The sequence below is a fragment of the Pocillopora verrucosa genome, chromosome 6 (assembly GCF_036669915.1).
Source record: "Pocillopora verrucosa isolate sample1 chromosome 6, ASM3666991v2, whole genome shotgun sequence".
In the NCBI taxonomy this organism is placed as follows: domain Eukaryota; kingdom Metazoa; phylum Cnidaria; class Anthozoa; order Scleractinia; family Pocilloporidae; genus Pocillopora; species Pocillopora verrucosa.
The window spans coordinates 25,943,292-25,960,113 of record NC_089317.1 but is presented as its reverse complement, the minus strand read 5'-3'; the positions used below and the strand labels follow the sequence as shown (position 1 = coordinate 25,960,113).

The 16,822-nt window shown below is 39.1% G+C and overlaps 3 protein-coding genes across 3 annotated transcripts; 1 reads left to right on the top strand and 2 right to left on the bottom strand.

Moving 5' to 3' along the window:
* Positions 1-25: 25 nt before the first annotated feature.
* On the bottom strand, positions 26-9,716 carry LOC131773813 (interaptin-like). The gene is made up of 23 exons (XM_066169010.1): positions 9,405-9,716; positions 8,735-8,779; positions 8,118-8,153; positions 7,731-7,787; positions 7,321-7,341; positions 7,078-7,113; positions 6,853-6,914; positions 6,433-6,537; positions 5,787-5,863; positions 5,234-5,329; positions 4,765-4,837; positions 4,159-4,189; positions 3,835-3,939; positions 3,455-3,538; positions 2,829-2,927; positions 2,678-2,728; positions 2,344-2,544; positions 1,973-2,057; positions 1,382-1,743; positions 1,126-1,305; positions 777-843; positions 584-669; positions 26-256 (listed from the first exon to the last, which is right to left on the bottom strand). Exons 1-23 carry the CDS (start codon positions 9,714-9,716, stop codon positions 26-28), a joined length of 2,502 nt encoding a protein of 833 aa, XP_066025107.1.
* Positions 9,717-10,754: 1,038 nt separating this feature from the next.
* LOC131785263 (large ribosomal subunit protein eL33) lies at positions 10,755-12,876 on the bottom strand. The gene is made up of 4 exons (XM_059102145.1): positions 12,774-12,876; positions 12,507-12,541; positions 11,544-11,844; positions 10,755-10,829 (listed from the first exon to the last, which is right to left on the bottom strand). Exons 2-4 carry the CDS (start codon positions 12,521-12,523, stop codon positions 10,806-10,808), a joined length of 342 nt encoding a protein of 113 aa, XP_058958128.1. The 5' UTR covers positions 12,524-12,541; positions 12,774-12,876; the 3' UTR covers positions 10,755-10,805.
* Positions 12,877-12,899: 23 nt separating this feature from the next.
* Positions 12,900-16,284, top strand: LOC131785168 (uncharacterized). Its single transcript, XM_059102045.2, has one exon. The coding sequence runs from the start codon at positions 12,974-12,976 to the stop codon at positions 15,503-15,505; it is 2,532 nt and encodes an 843-aa protein (XP_058958028.2). The 5' UTR covers positions 12,900-12,973; the 3' UTR covers positions 15,506-16,284.
* Positions 16,285-16,822: the final 538 nt, after the last annotated feature.

Below are 16,822 nucleotides of genomic sequence, written 5' to 3'. Positions count from 1 at the left end.
ACGCCATCAGGCTCTTCTACCTTCTTCATTGTTTGCTCAGAGGACACCACCTCAGGATGAGTGCTGTCCACTTCAGCGCTGATACTTTCTCTCTCCTTTCCAGTCTTTCGCCATTCGATATTTGATGTTTAGACGACCTTGAAATGGTTCCGCCTCGCTTCAATTGTAATGAGGAACGCCTTCTTTTGTTTCCAAGCCTGTTCAGTCTACCTTGCTCAGTTGACGCAAGAGCCCTGATTACTCTAGCTTTATCAATCTGACAATAAAAACAAGGAACACAGTAATCAGGGATGGCATCTCTACAAATTGTAAAAAGACCAACCATCTTAGTTTCCCTTTCTGTGTTCTCATTTTACCCCTCCCTGAAAAAACGATTGGTTTGACTACAAAAGATTAAGATTAAAAAAAAAAGCCAAAACAAAACAAAAAATAACAGAATGGGCTGATTGACCCGGAAAACATGATGAAGGTTTCATACTGACACCAAGTTTATTATTTCACGTCTGTACTTCCTGGTCTAGTTTCCATGGCTTTCATCGGATAGCTTGGAAAAAGAGTCCTGGGAAAGAGTGTGTCAAATTACCGGAATATTTTCAGCATCAATGGACTCCAATATTTCCATTGCTTTTTCACCAAGGTGTTTCTCGGTCACTGTTCGCAAGGTCTTCGCTGTTGATCGAAATAAATGAGAAATTATTATTCTGACAAACCTCGTCTTTTGAGAAAAACTTTAAAAAAAAAAAAACAACAATAACAACAAAAACCACAAAAAATACCTCCTTGCTCAACAAGATCATATCCGTATTCGACAAATCCAGATATTTCATCACAAAGTCGGTCTACCTGTTCAACAAAGAAAGCATAAAAACAGTTCGGATGAATTGCTCCTTGTGAACTAGCGAAGACAGTCATTTGTTCCCTCCAAGGCAGTTATTATGACTTACGTGTGGTGCTCATGAAAATATACAAATTGCAAACTGTTAGTCTCAGGTCTGACGCAGTAGCAGTGGTTTTCTCATCGATATATTTTCATGACGCCTGACCTGGTATCGAGATGGGATCAGGTGGTATCCTAAGATTTTTTTTACCAAATAATCGATGACTGGTTCCAGACCTTCATCTTACCTCGTCCTGTATAAATGTCACAGCAGAGGTCGTTTCTTGCTCGACGACATTAGTCGGTTTTACCGCCACGATAGCCTCAGCCAGCGATTTACCATCTTGCGGCGGTGGCGGTCGTGAAATAGATTGCCGCTGACTTATGCCCTCATACAGCTTGCGGTCATACTGACTGGTCTGAGTCCCCTTAAAAGACAATTCCTTCGATATTAGTGCAAAAGCCAACAATATAATCTTATTATATTATGCATGCAGTACTTACTTTATTAGCGAGCGTGACCACTTTTGCCTCTCTTACGGTCACGTAAGGAGCCTTTTCCTCCCTACATTCACCCAAAACTGAGTTACGTCCTCTTGATTTCACTTCTATCCTCTCCTCCTCTCTTTTTAAGTCGGCCGCCTTTCTTGGTTTGGCAGCATTATCATCCTCTTCCTCGATACTTTTATCCCCTTCTTCATCGTCGAGTGGCAGTTCCTCTTCTTCCTCTTTCCGTTTCCTTGACTTTTTGCTCCTTCTAGCCGTCTTGTTTTTTTTCTGTCCGCCCGGCTCTGATTGATCCTCCTCTATTTCTTCCATACTAGACCCTGTATCGTTTTCGGATGAGATCTGGGTTGGATTCACGGCTGTTTTTTTAAAAGAGAAATGAGCATTGTGAGGGCTTTGGACATTATCAACAAAGTGCAGTGCACAGCAGCAAATCACTGGTGCGCATACTTTGCTCACATAAGCAATATTTCATGAACGCGGGAAAAGTTTTCAAATTCCGTGTATTTGCTTTCAGTTCGCCCGCAGCTTGCAGATATGTTAGCGGTATTACAGTCGTATATATTATAAGTGACAAAAGTTGAATACCTTTTGTGGTTGATGTCTTTTTAGACCGTATTTTTGCCTGCGCTTCAGCCGGCGTCAATTCAGATTTTGTAGAGGTGGTATTGTCCTTAAAAAACAATGGACCAAGTTTGCTATCTACACGAGACATGCTGAAACTTATTACACGGCACATGCAGTATAAGTTAAGATCTTACAAATTTCCAAGGATTTATTGTTATAGATACCTCTTCCTTAGAAGTCGTCAATTCAGATTTTGCAGAGGTGGTATTGTCCTTAAAAAACAATGGACCAAGTTTGCTATCTACACGAGACATGTTGAAAACTCATTACATGGCATAAGCAGTATAATTTGAGGTCTTACAAATTTCCAAGGATTTATTTGTTATAGATACCTTTTTCTTAGAAGTACGCGGCTGCGATCTTAATTTATTCAACTCTTGTTTAGTGCGCGTGATTTCTTGTTCCTTCTCCGTTATCTGTTGTAACTGACTGGTCAACTGGTCTCTGTAAGAGGAGCAGTTGGGACACTCCGCAGCAGAAGGTTCAGTCTGAATGTCTTCGACCTCACTCGATGGATCAGTTTCTTTAAACGGCTTTTAAAATTAACAAAACCAGAAATTTCTGTCATCGATCACTGAGTTCAATTTCATATTTTCATTGCCTATGACCATAGTTATCAAACATAAAAATTAGTTTCAATCATCATACAAAAAGAGTTCTTCAGACCTTTCTGTTACCATCTAAAGATTCCAACTTTCTTTGCAGTTCTTTGTTTTCCTGTAACGAAGAATTAAAAACATTGTGATAATGAGATATATTTAAACATTTCACTTCCCCGAATCCCAGTTTTGAGGAAAGCTGAAATCTCGGCACTCGCCTTTTCAAGTTTCTGCGCCACATTCCGCGCGTCTCTCACTTGAGCCTGCAGTATATCAGTCGAGGCAAAATCCTCGCTTGAACCTGTAATGGATTTCGTCTGCAAAGGAAGCAAGTGGAGAAAAAAAAAATGATCTGATTTAAAAAATCAAGGCCATATTCATCTTTTCCAAGGAATCAGTTTTTGACTTCTCGGAACTTTTCTTGATACAAATGAAAAGTTTTCCACACAAACAAACGCAAAATTTAAGATATAGCGACTGGTGCGCAGTTTTCCTCCAGCTGATTGACATATTTAAACAAATCTTAATCTATTTTTATGCCGTGGCCACAAAAAAATGATTAAGGCCGGAAAAATGAGCAAAAAAGCGTTCTTCACGCAATGAAACCATCATTGGCAGAAAATTACATGAAAAAAATTTTAATCTATCGGTTGCCATTAATGTCATCGATGTCTAGATCTCTTAGACAAAATGAACCAATCATCTTGCAGGAAATGAGCAATTTACTCTTTACGTGGGCGACGGACCAAGCGTAAGCGAGTGCTACTTATCGGAGAGCCACTCAAAAAACTTTTAATTTTAAACATTTGTCTTGTATCCACAGATTATGGTACAGGATTCTCACCTCCTCTGTTTCCTCGGTCTGGTCAATTACTGCTTCACTGATTTTAATATTGTCTTTTTTTTCGGCGAGAAATCTGCGAAGATGCTGCAATATGAACAGAAACACAGACAGGTCAATAATTGTGTTGATTTTCCTTTGCCTGTTTTTTTTTTTGTTCAAAATTATTTTTAGGAATCACCCTCTTGAAGCCAAGGGAAGCGATTTGCTCCCTCACATGCGTGTGCGATCGTAAACATAATTACGCATGAGCAGAATATTTCCGATAAAACAAAGTTTGAGTGGCATTACGCATGCGTACACCAATTCTCGGGTATGGGGTCGGGTATGGGTAATCAGCATGAAGGGCGGAGGCTAAATTTATTAATAAGAACATTGCCAACCTGTTTACACTGCTTCAGTTCAATCTGCTTCTTTTCCAGTTGGCCCTCAACTGAAATCTTGTCATTGTATATACGAGTTTTATCTTTTTCGAGGTTCTTCTGGCTCTGCATAAACAGGTTAATGAATAAATAATAATTGATAAGGTAGCCGAATACACGTTTAAATGTATTCGTTGTATTGGGAAAATTGCAGATGTTCCTGCTCTTAGAAAGATGTCTCTTACATAACTGTTTTGCAAACAATTTTTTTCTTATGGCAAAAATCTAAGAGAATTCCTAAAACGTTGAGAGATTTCATTTGATTCAACTTGTTTTCGTACTTACTTTTTCGTGTTTGCTGATGTCTTTTTTCAAGCTGGAATTAAAAGACGGTCATAGATTAACTGAAAGTGAAGATCTAAATCAAACTGAAATGTTGTACGTGTTTCTCTTTCAGCGCGGAGAGGAACCACAATCTGAAATTCTAGATCGCGGTTTTCGCGGTGGTCTTGGGCGAGACACTTTGCCCTGTTTGTGTCCCTCCACCTAGGAGTCTAATTATACAGGCGAATTGTAAGGGAAACCTGAAACAAAAAAATACTTCTGGGGGGGGGGGGGGGGAATGAAGGGAAACCTGAGATGAACTACCATCCCGCCATCTCATCGTAGGGGAAGTAAAAATACTCCCAGTCCCTTCATGCAACGGGAACCACGATTAGCTCCGTCGGTGCGGCTCACTTGGCTGAAGTGCTGATTCTTCCCTAAGTTGCTACCAAATTGCGCTTGTATTGTCAAGATTAGATTTAGTTCATTTTTCTTGAGGCATTTTGATACCGCTATAGGTGACACTACGAAGTATCAGTCGGACATTCTTGAACTGACAAAGCATAAGCCACAGTAGTGACCATAAGTCCTGCTCCACGAGCTTGGCTTCCCTGTGTAAATACTTACTTCTCGATGTACTCATTTTGATCGTTAAGAGTCGCCACGATTTTTTGAAGTTCCTTTTCTAAGGATTCCTTATCTATGAAAAAATGAAGCAGGATAATCATTGAGGTCTACAGTCTCAATGTAGTAATAAAATTAATAAAAATGGTAACAATAAAAATAATAACACTAAGAATAGTAATAATAATAATAATAATAATGATAAAAAAATGAGTGGTGATAATTATGGTAATATACAAACAATAGCCATTTGGCCAGAAAGTATGCACGGATATTTGCTGAGGACATTATCTGATCCGAGCTGCGAACACACACGAAAACTGTGAGCTTCGAGGAACAGACAATGTATGAAGACAACTATACGAGCATGCTTTCCCGTCAAATGGAGGCAAGTGTGTTTGTTATCCTTCAAATATCTGAAGATTGTGATAGAAAAAAGTGAACAAAAGGGGTCAGTTCCCCTCAGTTTTACCTAACTTCCCATCGTTTCGCACCATGTGTAGTATTTCAACCATTTCACCAGCCACAAGTTTCCATTGTTGTGTCTCATTTCGAACGCTTTGCCTTCCTGAAATAATAAAAGAAACACCATTACGAAACCCCGATACCCTGTGACTTCGCAAGGCAAAATACCAGCTCTCATAGATTCATGGATGGCTGATTACTACACAGAAAGTTTATCCACTGTAAAGGTTACACTGAGGAATCCAGAACTTATGGTTTAAGCTATCTTCGGAGGATCTGAAGGAGGACTGACTTTGGGAGATCGTTGACATTTCCCCTACTAAGGTCATCTCGAAGACATTCGGGAAAATTTCTGACTGAATCAGTATAATAAATTTATTATTATATAAAGAGCGACCTTTTTTGAAGTACTAATAAACGAAAATTTGCCTTTCGTGAAAACTCTCGCCAGAGAAAATCTAGCTACAGTGTTATCTACCCTCGAACATTGACCAGGAAAGATGGAGGCTTTTGCCTCGGAATTATTTTTGCCACAAATGAAATTTTTGAGTCCTAATTACTTGAGAAAAGTTCCTTCCTTTGTTGCGTGGCCATCCTTTTGTGAATCTGCAGCTCCCGTTCCAACTGTCTCTTTTCTCTGGAAAAAAGAGAAACTCACTCCTAGGATGATCATGATTTTAGCTTCACGTGAAAAGCGACCCTCCGATTGTTGGAGAGTTATGAACAAAAACGAAATAATGTATTAAGACACACATATGTCTATATTTGATAGAAATTTGATTAACAATATTGCAGTTCGAATGAGGCCTTCAACAAGGCAGTAGGACAACATTCAGACATCCTTGAACAAAGAATCATCCAAGATTCGACTCATTACTATTGTGTGAATTCCTTGCTTAGTTGGTAGTAACTTCCAACTAGCATCTGAGAGGCCTGGGTTCGAATTCTGAATTTTTTAGGCCTGATTTTTTTCCCCAGATGATTATTGACAAACAAATGGTACATCTGATAAGGTAATATAATAACGGAATGAAAATAATAAGAACGTTTGGTTGGACTGAGAGGGCGTTAGGTGAGTTGAAGAAGGGAAAATTTGTTCCAGAAGAGGAGACCATAGTATCTACACCTTGAGAAAACAAACTTAGCATAGAGAGCCGGCGAAATACTTATTTAGAGCTTATGGTGCAGATATGGAGCCAAACATACTCCTCTAAGGCCCTAGTAGCTTCTCCTTTTTTCGATTCATCAATCATCCTTTTGTTGAGTTTCTCCAATTTGGTGGTAGTGTCTTTTACAGTTTGGAACGTTTCCCTGTAAAACAAAAAGAGGATAAACAACATGAGAGCATGAATTAACGTGTAACTTAGCAACTGGGTTAAAACAGACTGCAGAATCTTATACTGGGATTAGCATAAAGAACGGCGGAGCAATGAGGGGGCCTAGGTGGCTGCAGTTTTTACTCGTAATTCAAATAAAGTTTATTTCTTCGTGTTTACTTTTCTGGGGGAGGGGAGGGTTTAGAACATTTCAGACATCCATATATAAGGTTCTGCCACTAGCACCAGCCACACATTCCCTCTCCACCTCTTCGCTGTTCGCGAGGAAAATAGTTTACAGTTCACATACTGAATTGCTCGCTGTGTGCCCTCCATGTCTATTGTTTGATCTTTTTTGCTCATCGCCTCCAGCTGTAACAAAGATACACATAACATTTACTACAATAACCGAATCACAAGCAACATCCTCCAATCCAAGTCACATATTTCCGGGTATTGTTCCGTTGGATCGTGACTCAGTCATGGAGAGTAAGAAATACAAGTGAACACTAAACAAACAAAACCTAAAAGTTACCTCATTTAAGATTTCTTCCTCGTCAAATTCAAGCGACTGTAGAAAAATGAGCCGAGAATAAAAAGTAAGTCAACACCGCTTCACACGACAAGTAAATTGCCTTCCGTAATGGCAAGTTAAAATGCCGTAAAAAATTCCCGATGTAGACCATAACATCGGTGTGCCGCCTGCAGCTTCGGGTAGGATGTTTACGCAGCCATAAAAAGCAGTGCAACAGGACGAGAACAAAAGGATAATACTTACATCTTGAAGGGAATTTAGTAACTGCAATGAATAAAGCAAAATTAGCTTCTACTGTCGATGATCGTTGTCGTTAGAGGTTAAATATATCCACCAAAGAAAGTTTCCTTGATTTGTGACATTAGGTGGCTTGCGGGGAAACGCGGGGAGAAAAAATGCTAAGATGAACCGTCATGTTAGAATTGTTTTGTCTCTCTCCTTTTTGCACGCATTGACTATCCAAGTAACGTTGAAACAGTTCTAGAAAATTGTGCTCCAAATTTTGTGAGCTTTATCAGTACTAAGAATTATGAATATCAATGTGCGTGAATCTGCTACGTAAGCAGGCGAGCTTACGGTTGAATAACACGCAGCGGATGTTAAACCACAATTAAACTGTAGATTATCTTTACTCAGTTTTTTGGTGAACTTACCTCTTCTCTTTCGTCACACAAAGTTTTGTAATCACTTAACAAACTTTCCATGGCAATCTTAATAAAAAAAAATGTGTCAAATCAGCGTTTTGAAATTGGATGCGTTTTAGATTCTTAGATACTTCAGTGTGGTAGTTTTTCTCGTCATTGTGAGGATCAGACAAATTCAATTTCAGATGAATTTTTTTGAAATATTAATATTTGTTTCTCAGGCGATGTTGTGGAATGGAATCAGGGAGTGCTATCACCTCTACATTCTACGTCTAATGGATCAGTTTATTTCCGTTCTATTGGTGATAGCCCGTTGAAAACGCGATCCTGGCAGATAATTTATGACATGAAGAACGAAAGATAATTTTAACAAGAGCAAAGAGAAGGGTGCAATACTTGGCCGCTGAGATGCTCCTGCATGGCGCTATATCCCTGAGGAGACAAAAAGATGACACACTGCTTGCGATCAAACCTCCTTGAGGCTACCATTAGCGGACACACACACATGAGTAACAAAGTGAAAAAAAGAAAGCTAAAAATTTAACTTAAAAAAACTCGACTTTCTTTGACTTTTATAAAGTTGTTAAAGATTACAGGATGACGCTAGGCGTATCTTTGGTTAAGGCGATGCTGGGTATCCTGTGCTTCTTGTTGTTTATAACACTTGTGCCAAGCTCAGAGCCTTCCCATTCCTTACGAGACCTTTCAGATTTGTAATTCCTTAGGTTATAATGAGAAATGCTTCCTGATAACCTAGTTTACAATTTTATGCACGCGGCTTACTCTAATCAAACTTAACCGTTCAAGTTCCAAGAGTTATCAGCATCTTATTACTCTTTAAAGCAATACTCCTGAATCATTCATTAAGATCGTGAGAATATCGGAAATGGTCGAAAATTGTTAAACAAATTGTCCGAGTCAGTCCCAAAGGAGAAATATAGAGAAGAGTATGAAAGATATGGATACTGATGTTAGGGTGTAAGGCGAAACGTTTCTTGTTTCATAGGCTTTACCTTTGGATCTTTGTCATCGTACATGGATTCGTATTCCGTTAGCAACTGAAAGATAAAAAACCAATTCTCAAACATTAAAATTTGTCTGAATCGAACATATGACGTCTATTTTCTAGAAAGCGACCTCCAGGAGATCACGCGGTCGTAACTACAAGTGCTGACTCGTCTAAGAATGTTTTTTAAAAATATTTTGATCATCTTATCGAGTAACTCTTAAAGGATTAAACGACAAGAAAATCGTCACCATACTTTTTAAGCGGTATAATTAATCAGAAAATTATTTTTTTAAAACATCTAACAGTTTACTTATCAAACAAGGATAATGGTATTTACTGAGGCTAAATCAAATGTGAGCTTGGCCTATCATTCAAAGTGTAGTCTCAAAAATCTCTACATCTATCATCCCACAGTTTTTACTCTCCCTCCCCAGGGGAACTTTTGCCTACAGCTTCTTAACCTACGAATCAAATACATGTCTCTCGCTCTGACGAAGGGCTAATGCTGGGATGATCAGCTTTAGAAACTCTTTACGGCGGACAATTTACACTGCCAACCCAGTCGATAAAATCAAATTATCTTGTTATTCTGCCCACCTACGCAGCGCCACAGTTCCGTCAGAAGCTTATTTCCCCTCCCCTCCCCTCTCCACCCTTTATTCGTGATATTTTACCTTTGATATTCTATCAGTGATGCCGCTAAACTCCTGCTCGATGTAGTCATTAGACTTCTGTTTTCCTATTCCCACTGCATGCACTGTTAACGGAAGATCACTCTCACTCTTAGTAGCTGTCGCTAGGTCTTCCTCCTTTTCCTCTGGTGACAACAGGTCTTTTCTCCAGCTGGCCTCATACTCGGATTCCCGTTGGTCTTTGAGTAACGGTAACGCCTGGAGATCAAGTTTGTTGAGCTGAAGCTTTTCTTTTGGTTTTCTCCTCTGCCCTTTACCATGTTTCTGCATGGCGAATTCGTATCTTCGAGACATACTGTGCTCGGAAGGAAATGTTTCAGAGTTTCAAAAACTTGCACCTCTGTAAGGAAATGTTGGTGATCATGTTGTCAATCGCTGTGTGAACCCAACAAGGGTTTCCGCTGCCAAAAAAAATGCTACATGTTTTCTTCAAAAAGGCTTAATCATCTGGCGAAACCGTTCGACTGGTAGCGCTGCGCGCGGAAATTTGCGCTTATGATGTCAAATTATGATTGTGTCGTCACATACGTCATCAGTTGTCTTAGTTATGACGGAAGAATTCTCATCGCAAGGGAAAAGGCAGACAATTGCAACTTGAAATGAGGCAGATACATGACTCAGCTCTAAAACAAGGGAAAGGGCGAACCAAGAATTTGATTCACAAGAATAGTTCTGTAATTCGCCTTAATTCGAAGGTCAGTGTTCTTGGAACTTGACGAGTATTAGCCCATAACTTACACTGGAGAAGATTTCAAACAGGGGAACAAATGTATCATATTCTCCGATTGCATCCTATTCGTGCATTACCACCATTATACCATCTTACATTTCACCACATTTCCAGAGACCGGAAAAAACGAACTGACATACGTTATTTTTCTTGTGAACCATTTCCTCATTAAGGGGTTGTTGTCTGAGCCAAGCAAGTCTCATTTTCCTAATTTGGCCTAGTGAATTGCCTCCAACTATTATCATTGTGTGGGTGTAAAGAGACAATTACCCTAACCCCCCACCCCTAAAAGAGAAATTTTCTTCTAGGCGATTAAACAGGGTGTTGATGAGCCCCTTTACATTAGTGCATAAGTTGCATACTGCCATTCTCCAGGGATTCCACAATTTCTTTTAAAATGCTTTTTCTATACAACAAATTCAATTTCCAGATGACATTATTCTATTATGGTAACAGATTGTTAGGTGACAAAATACATTGATAGTTTGAGTGGCATTGCAATGTAGTACTCAAAGGAAGTACAGAGTTCTCTTTCCAATAGGTTACAAAGTGGTGAAAAGCAAAAAAATAAACAAAACAACAACAACCACTCACAACTTAAATATGTTATGAAGGGATTTTATTTGTACAACTGTAGAGCACAAGAATTCAACTTAAATCCTTGAAGGGTACAACATCTGTGAACAGAAAGACAATACATAAGATTTGTCAGATACTTCTCTGTCATACAAATCATTACCTGGACTAGTCCTGATAAGAAAATTCCAAGAAATTTATAATGCTATAAGAGAATTAAATATTCTGAGCTCTGTTCAAGTGTAGTTAAACATCAAGAATGCTGAATTAATAAATCAGCATTTCACAGAAACATATATTTCGTCACAGCTCAGAATTTCAAAATTTTCCTTGATTGACTAAGTTAACCTAAGCCACATTACAATAAATTTGATTTTTTTTCAAACCACATACTTTTCCATAGATTTGCCTAGTGTATACATGAATTTCATAAAAGCCACCAGTGAAATATCTGTTGTGGTTTTACAGGCAAAGTTTTGAAGCTGTTCCACTAAGTAGGCTCAATAACTGATCAATCTTAATGACTTGTTGAGGATAAGAGTGTTTTCACTTTGTTCAGCTTTATTCATAAACACACTCTAATACACAGTGAGAATTTTTAATATTTAAGAAAAATAGAAAAAAGAATTATCTCTGTTTGATGACTATCAAATAAATTGCGAGTGTGAAGAGAGCCTTAGCCTTTCAACTTCCAGAGGTTACTTTAAAAGACCAAATTCTCCTGTGTTATTTACAAGGTATGTGCTGCAGTCAGTGGGGAGAATCACTCATTGGATCTCAAACATCTAAGGTATTATTTTGGAAAAATAGCTTACCACTCTAACAGTAGCACCCATTGCTTTAGGTGGAAGGTTATGCCTGAACTTTGCTCGTACAACACCACTGTTTCCATGAGGTCTTGTGATCTTTCCCCACATTACTCGCACTTTACTGGCTTTCTTATCTCCCTTGGCTACTGACTTTCTTTTGGCACGGTAGATAAAGGCAACGCGTTTGCCAAGGTAGAAATCTGTTTCATTCTTGGCAGCTACTCCTTCGATTCTTAGAAGGGAGGTGTTTGGTTGCTGATTACGCAAGCCTCTCTTGTAGCCAAGGACAATGCCTTTTGTATACAGGCTAAAATATAAAAACAAAAGTGCTCTGATAGGAAGGCTTCTCATCTTAATGTCACAACCCTTTCGCTCCCAGAAGTATCAGATCAAAAAACAAAAAATACAGCATTCATTACTAAGAATAAAACACAGAGCTTATCAAGAAGTTTTAAGATTGACTGCCAACTATGAGTGATAAAAACCTTAAAATCACTTTCGAGTGAAGAGCTCCAAACCCGAAATGCAGAGGTAGAAAGAAATGATTTTCGTATTCAACAATTCTTACAAACACATTATATTCTCACTACAGTCACACACAAGGTTTTATAGACACCAGTGTCTGTGCTATTTTAGGCTTTAACTGGATAGGATTCTTTTGCAATTTGGCAAAAAGGATTGTACCACGAAATAGGGAAGGAGTCCAAATACTGTTTTAGTTTTTCTGTGTGAAAATGTGATTGCGATATTCTTTCAAACTGTTATTAACATACATAACGGATGCTACCCTTAAGTAGTAAGCATCGGTTAGCTAGTAATGAAATCGATGAAAATTCTGCTCATAATCAGACAGTAACAAATTATACTCGAAATCTACTACAAAGCTAAATCTAAAAATTTAGCATTTCTTAGCTTTACCTCAAAATCTTAGATAAACATAAGCATGGGCATACATTAAGATGAACTTACCGTGTAGGTTGTGACATTTTAAATCTTCTAGTTACCTGAAATAAACCGATCAAAACAGTTAACGTCAAGGAAAATAATCATCATTCGAAAATAAGGCAGCCATACGAGTCTACATACGAAGAAACAAAACATCAAGTGATATGCATTTTTTTCTAAACTTGAACAGACAGAGAATGGAAGTAGTATATAAAATAAGTTTCAGTTGCGTAAAAATAGGAAATAACTTAAAATATACGACGATGGAAGAAGATTTCAATCTCCACTCACTCAGTAACTCAGAAGCCGAGATGTCGACCCGAAGAGGAAGAATGAGCCGGCGTTCATAATCTTTAGACGGTCAGCGATACACTAGATTCCAGACTACCAGAATTTTCGTTTATAGCAACAGGAAAACAAACATGGCGGTTAGATTACAATGTTAACAGTGTAGTATTTTGTGAGAATCTTCAAGCTATTTCACGCATATTATGGATTTTGAAAGAAGAGCTTTATCATCTAGGTCACCTGCCACGAGGTATGAAGTCCTTCTTGTCGAAGATACGCCAAAGAAAGGACTTTCCGAAGAACGGATGACAACATGTTTTCATGTCTATGATGAACTAATTCCAGAGTTGGGAGTTTATAAGAAAGTTTTGAAGATGCTTCGGGATGAACTATACGAAGCTGTGTATAGCAATGAATACACTACAGCAGCACCTAAAAAAGGGAAAAGCAAGACGACTTATATTCAACGCATTCCTTATTTCGTACTTGTTAATCGAGTTTTTGAGGAACGCGATAAAAACGCAGACCAGCTAAAAGAAGCCATTAATGCATTAGAAAACAAACTTGCTGAGAAAGATCAACAATTGGAAGAGGCTAATAAAACCATTGAGCAACTTAAAAAATCACTTAAAGAGTGCAGTGATAAGATTTACAACATGGAAATCGAAATGGAAAACCAGAATCTCGAGCAGAGGAAACTTGAAACAAGCGTCCAATATGAGCAGATGATGCAACAAGCGGCTAAAGACCGTTACGAAAAACGCATTTCAGGTCTTAAAGAGGATCTCACTCAAGCTAAGGAAAGGAACAAATTCCTTGAAAAGTTTAAAGAAGGTTATGACGCCCTTGAAGAAGCATTTAATGATTCAACAGTGTTCGATAATAAGCCTCAAAAACCAGCTGTTCTAACAAGGAGAGCTCAACTCATTCAAGAAATATCTAATGCTAAGCTTCTGGAAGAGCAACTCCTTACCATGCAGAATTTAGTTATTGAGGAATATGAACTCTTCTTGGAGGAGAATAAGGCTTTGCCAACAGAAGAAGTTGACTTGAAGAGCAGTGGAAGTAACTTTCGTGCAACACCAGATGATGAACACGAAATGAGAGTGAAACTGGAAGAGGAGCTGTACAAAGTCAAGGAAAGATTTAAAAAGAGTATTGCTGATATTGAAAACGAATTTCAGCTCATTGAGATTCAAAGGTCTAGTCTTGAAGATCAGTTGGCCGAACTTGAGGAGGAAGCTAAGAGGATAGAAAGAGAAACCAACGAAAAGAAAGAGAGAAAGAAAAGCATGTTTTTCATGGAAGGAGAAAAGGAAAGGAAACCAGATGCACCTGAAGACGATGACGAGATTGACTTTGTGAAGATCATGAACAGTGCACATAATCAAGATCCATTTATTTCACACGAAAGAATCCTGAGCAAGTACTCAGCAATGATGTACTACTCCTGCAACCAGGGAAAGAACTATCACGAGTTTAAAGATGCCAAGTTTTGTGCAAGTTGTGGTGAGACAACTCTACTCTGTCCTCACAAAGTTACAGATCACAAGGTTGTTTCATTGCCTCATAACTGTACCCACATAAAGATCATCAGGCCAACAGTGCACATATCACGTGAGGAAAAACCTCCTGTTCTTGTAACCGAAACTCCCGAGAGCGTCCGAGCGATGTCGGCGATTTCAAACAGCACTGTAACTTACGGAGAAGAGTCCATCTTGAAAGAACAACAACACCTGACCACGACATACAAGTTCCTCTGGGATGATTACTACTCAAGGACATCAATTAGAAGACAGATACCAAGGGCTCTTTCTCAGGATCGTGTATCGTCCATCATTGAGCAGTTTTACTCTTCACTTATCTGGCAGGATGATTACGCAGTGGAAGATGAACAAATTGTTTCAGTTGTGGATACGCTGTACTCTTTCTTCCACGAACGATATCTTGTTCCAGATGTCACATTTCTAGCTGTGTTTGATTTCTTCACAAGTGTGATCAAGTTTGCCTCGGGCAACAAGAACATTCAGTTGTTTGCTCAGGCGATGTGTGGCAGCTTGGACCCAGTTGTGGTTCGTTACATCCTTCTGATAAATGAGTTTATCGATCTGGTTGAGTGGTTGGCCGTCAAAGACATCAGGATTTTTGCTCAAGTTGTTTATCCCTTCATGAATGAGGAAGACATTGAGCAGTTCTCAATGGGCTACACCTCCTTCAGCGAAAACAAGATTTCTAAAGAACTGGTGTCCGAGTATTTCCTGTACATCATTCTGAAGTACAGAGAACCTCGCTTTCAAGAAATGGAAGTTAAACTGCTGCAACAACCAGGAAGGAGGCCTGGGTTTATGACCGATATTGAATATGCTGAAGCTATCGATAACATCTGTCCCTTGGCATCGGAACGCATGCGGCGCCGTCTGTTTGTAGAGTCTGTGGAACACTTGAGAACCACTGATGACTCTGTATCCGTGATGCGACTGGCACAAATCACTGGTTATCTGACCCTATTACAACTCACACCCGTCATTAAGAATACGGTTTCCCAGAGAGTGGATGAAGTACGCCTTGTCGTCGCTGAAGGACAGTCATCCCCACTCCCTGATGCTCCGGTGAGCAATGCATCCAAACCAGGGGATTTTTTCACCACAAGTAGCGCACGTGCAGTAGCGGCTGAGAATGCCAAACGCTCAAGGACTCGGCAACTAAAAAGGATTGAAGAATACCAGTATGACTGAGAGCAGGAACCCTCAGAAATCAGGAACTGTTACCCCAGAATTATGAGAGCAGTTCTCAAAAATTTATTTTAAGAGAAAGCTATTGTTACTTTTGGCAAAGTTTATCAAATTGTTAAGTCTTGAGGCAATTATACCGTAAAGGAGTAATACTTAATCAAGGTGAAGGTGAAGATTACGTCTACCTGAAGTCGTTGTTATTTTTCTCAAAAATCCGTTCGCCCTCGAACGGAGTTCCTGATTGGTGCGGTGAGGCTCCAGCTGTCAATCACAAGCCAAATGTGTCATTTGAGCGTCATTCTGACATTTCGCTCCTGCTGGAGAAAGAGAAAGATGGCAAACTCTGATTGTGAACTTGTTAGTTTTTATTCTACTATCGAGGAAACACTTAATTGTCTTTCGGAATTTAATGTCGGAACAAAAAGAAGCAGTTTCTATGCTGGTTCCTGGAAAGGATTTACTGACCATGTTGCCAACTAGCTTTTGGAAAAGCCTGATATTTCAGGGTTGGTATTTATGAAAGAAATAATGACGGTAAACCTTCGAGCGTAGTTGTCGTTTGTTCGCTTCATCGTATAGTTAAAGATCATAATGGAATGAGCATCTTCGATCGGATTAACTGTAGCTACGCTCACGGGTTGTCATTTGGAGGATATAGAATGCGGCAAATATCAACTCGTATTTGCCTCAGCAGAGAACATTTTGGTGAAGCCATTTTTTTCGTTGATGAAAAAAATACCCACACCGTTTCACCAGAGTTTTCCGGTTTGCATCAAATAAATTATGGCGGGTAAACCTTCGAGTGCAGTTGTTTGTTACTTCCAAGTATCGTTTACGATCAAATGGAAAAAAAATTGTCAAATAGATTAATGGCAGTCATACTCAAGGATTTTCGTTCAGAAAATCTAGAGTGCAGCAAAAATCAGCTCATATTTGTGACCGCGGAGGAGGTTTTGTCGATGCCATTTCTTTTCAGGCTGAAAAAAAAACTGCCTCACCATTTCACTTATTGGCTCTACGTATGTTTGTTTTTGTCAGAAGACAATGCTTCCGGTTTTTAATTTAACTAATTTTGATTGGTTATCTGCTCATTTCTTCTCGCCCTTTCCCTGCCCTCTACCCCCACCGTCCACTCTAACTCGAAATCAAATATGGCCGGTTCGGTAAACAATCGCGAGCTTATAATGTTAGCTCGCTCTAATAAGACGCCTGCACTGCAGGCTTCTTAACTTTAGGTGTGGTTTTATATAGTGTCATTCCGTCCATGGTTCGTCGGAGCCCAAGCTATATTTCGGTTTAACTACACAGAACGCTGATAAA

Excerpts from the sequence above, each read along its gene's own strand:
- LOC131773813 (XM_066169010.1), bottom strand. The coding sequence starts at position 9,716 with ATGTCTCGAAGATACGAATTCGCCATGCAGAAACATGGTAAAGGGCAG. Across the intron at positions 3,539-3,834 it reads AACTGAAGCAGTGTAAACAG|CATCTTCGCAGATTTCTCGC; the intron begins GTTGGCAATGTT and ends TTCATATTGCAG. Across the intron at positions 1,744-1,972 it reads AAAGACATCAACCACAAAAG|CCGTGAATCCAACCCAGATC; the intron begins GTATTCAACTTT and ends TTAAAAAAACAG.
- LOC131785263 (XM_059102145.1), bottom strand. Across the intron at positions 10,830-11,543 it reads TGGGTGCTACTGTTAGAGTG|ATGTTGTACCCTTCAAGGAT; the intron begins GTAAGCTATTTT and ends TTCTGTTCACAG.
- LOC131785168 (XM_059102045.2), top strand. The coding sequence starts at position 12,974 with ATGGATTTTGAAAGAAGAGCTTTATCATCTAGGTCACCTGCCACGAGG.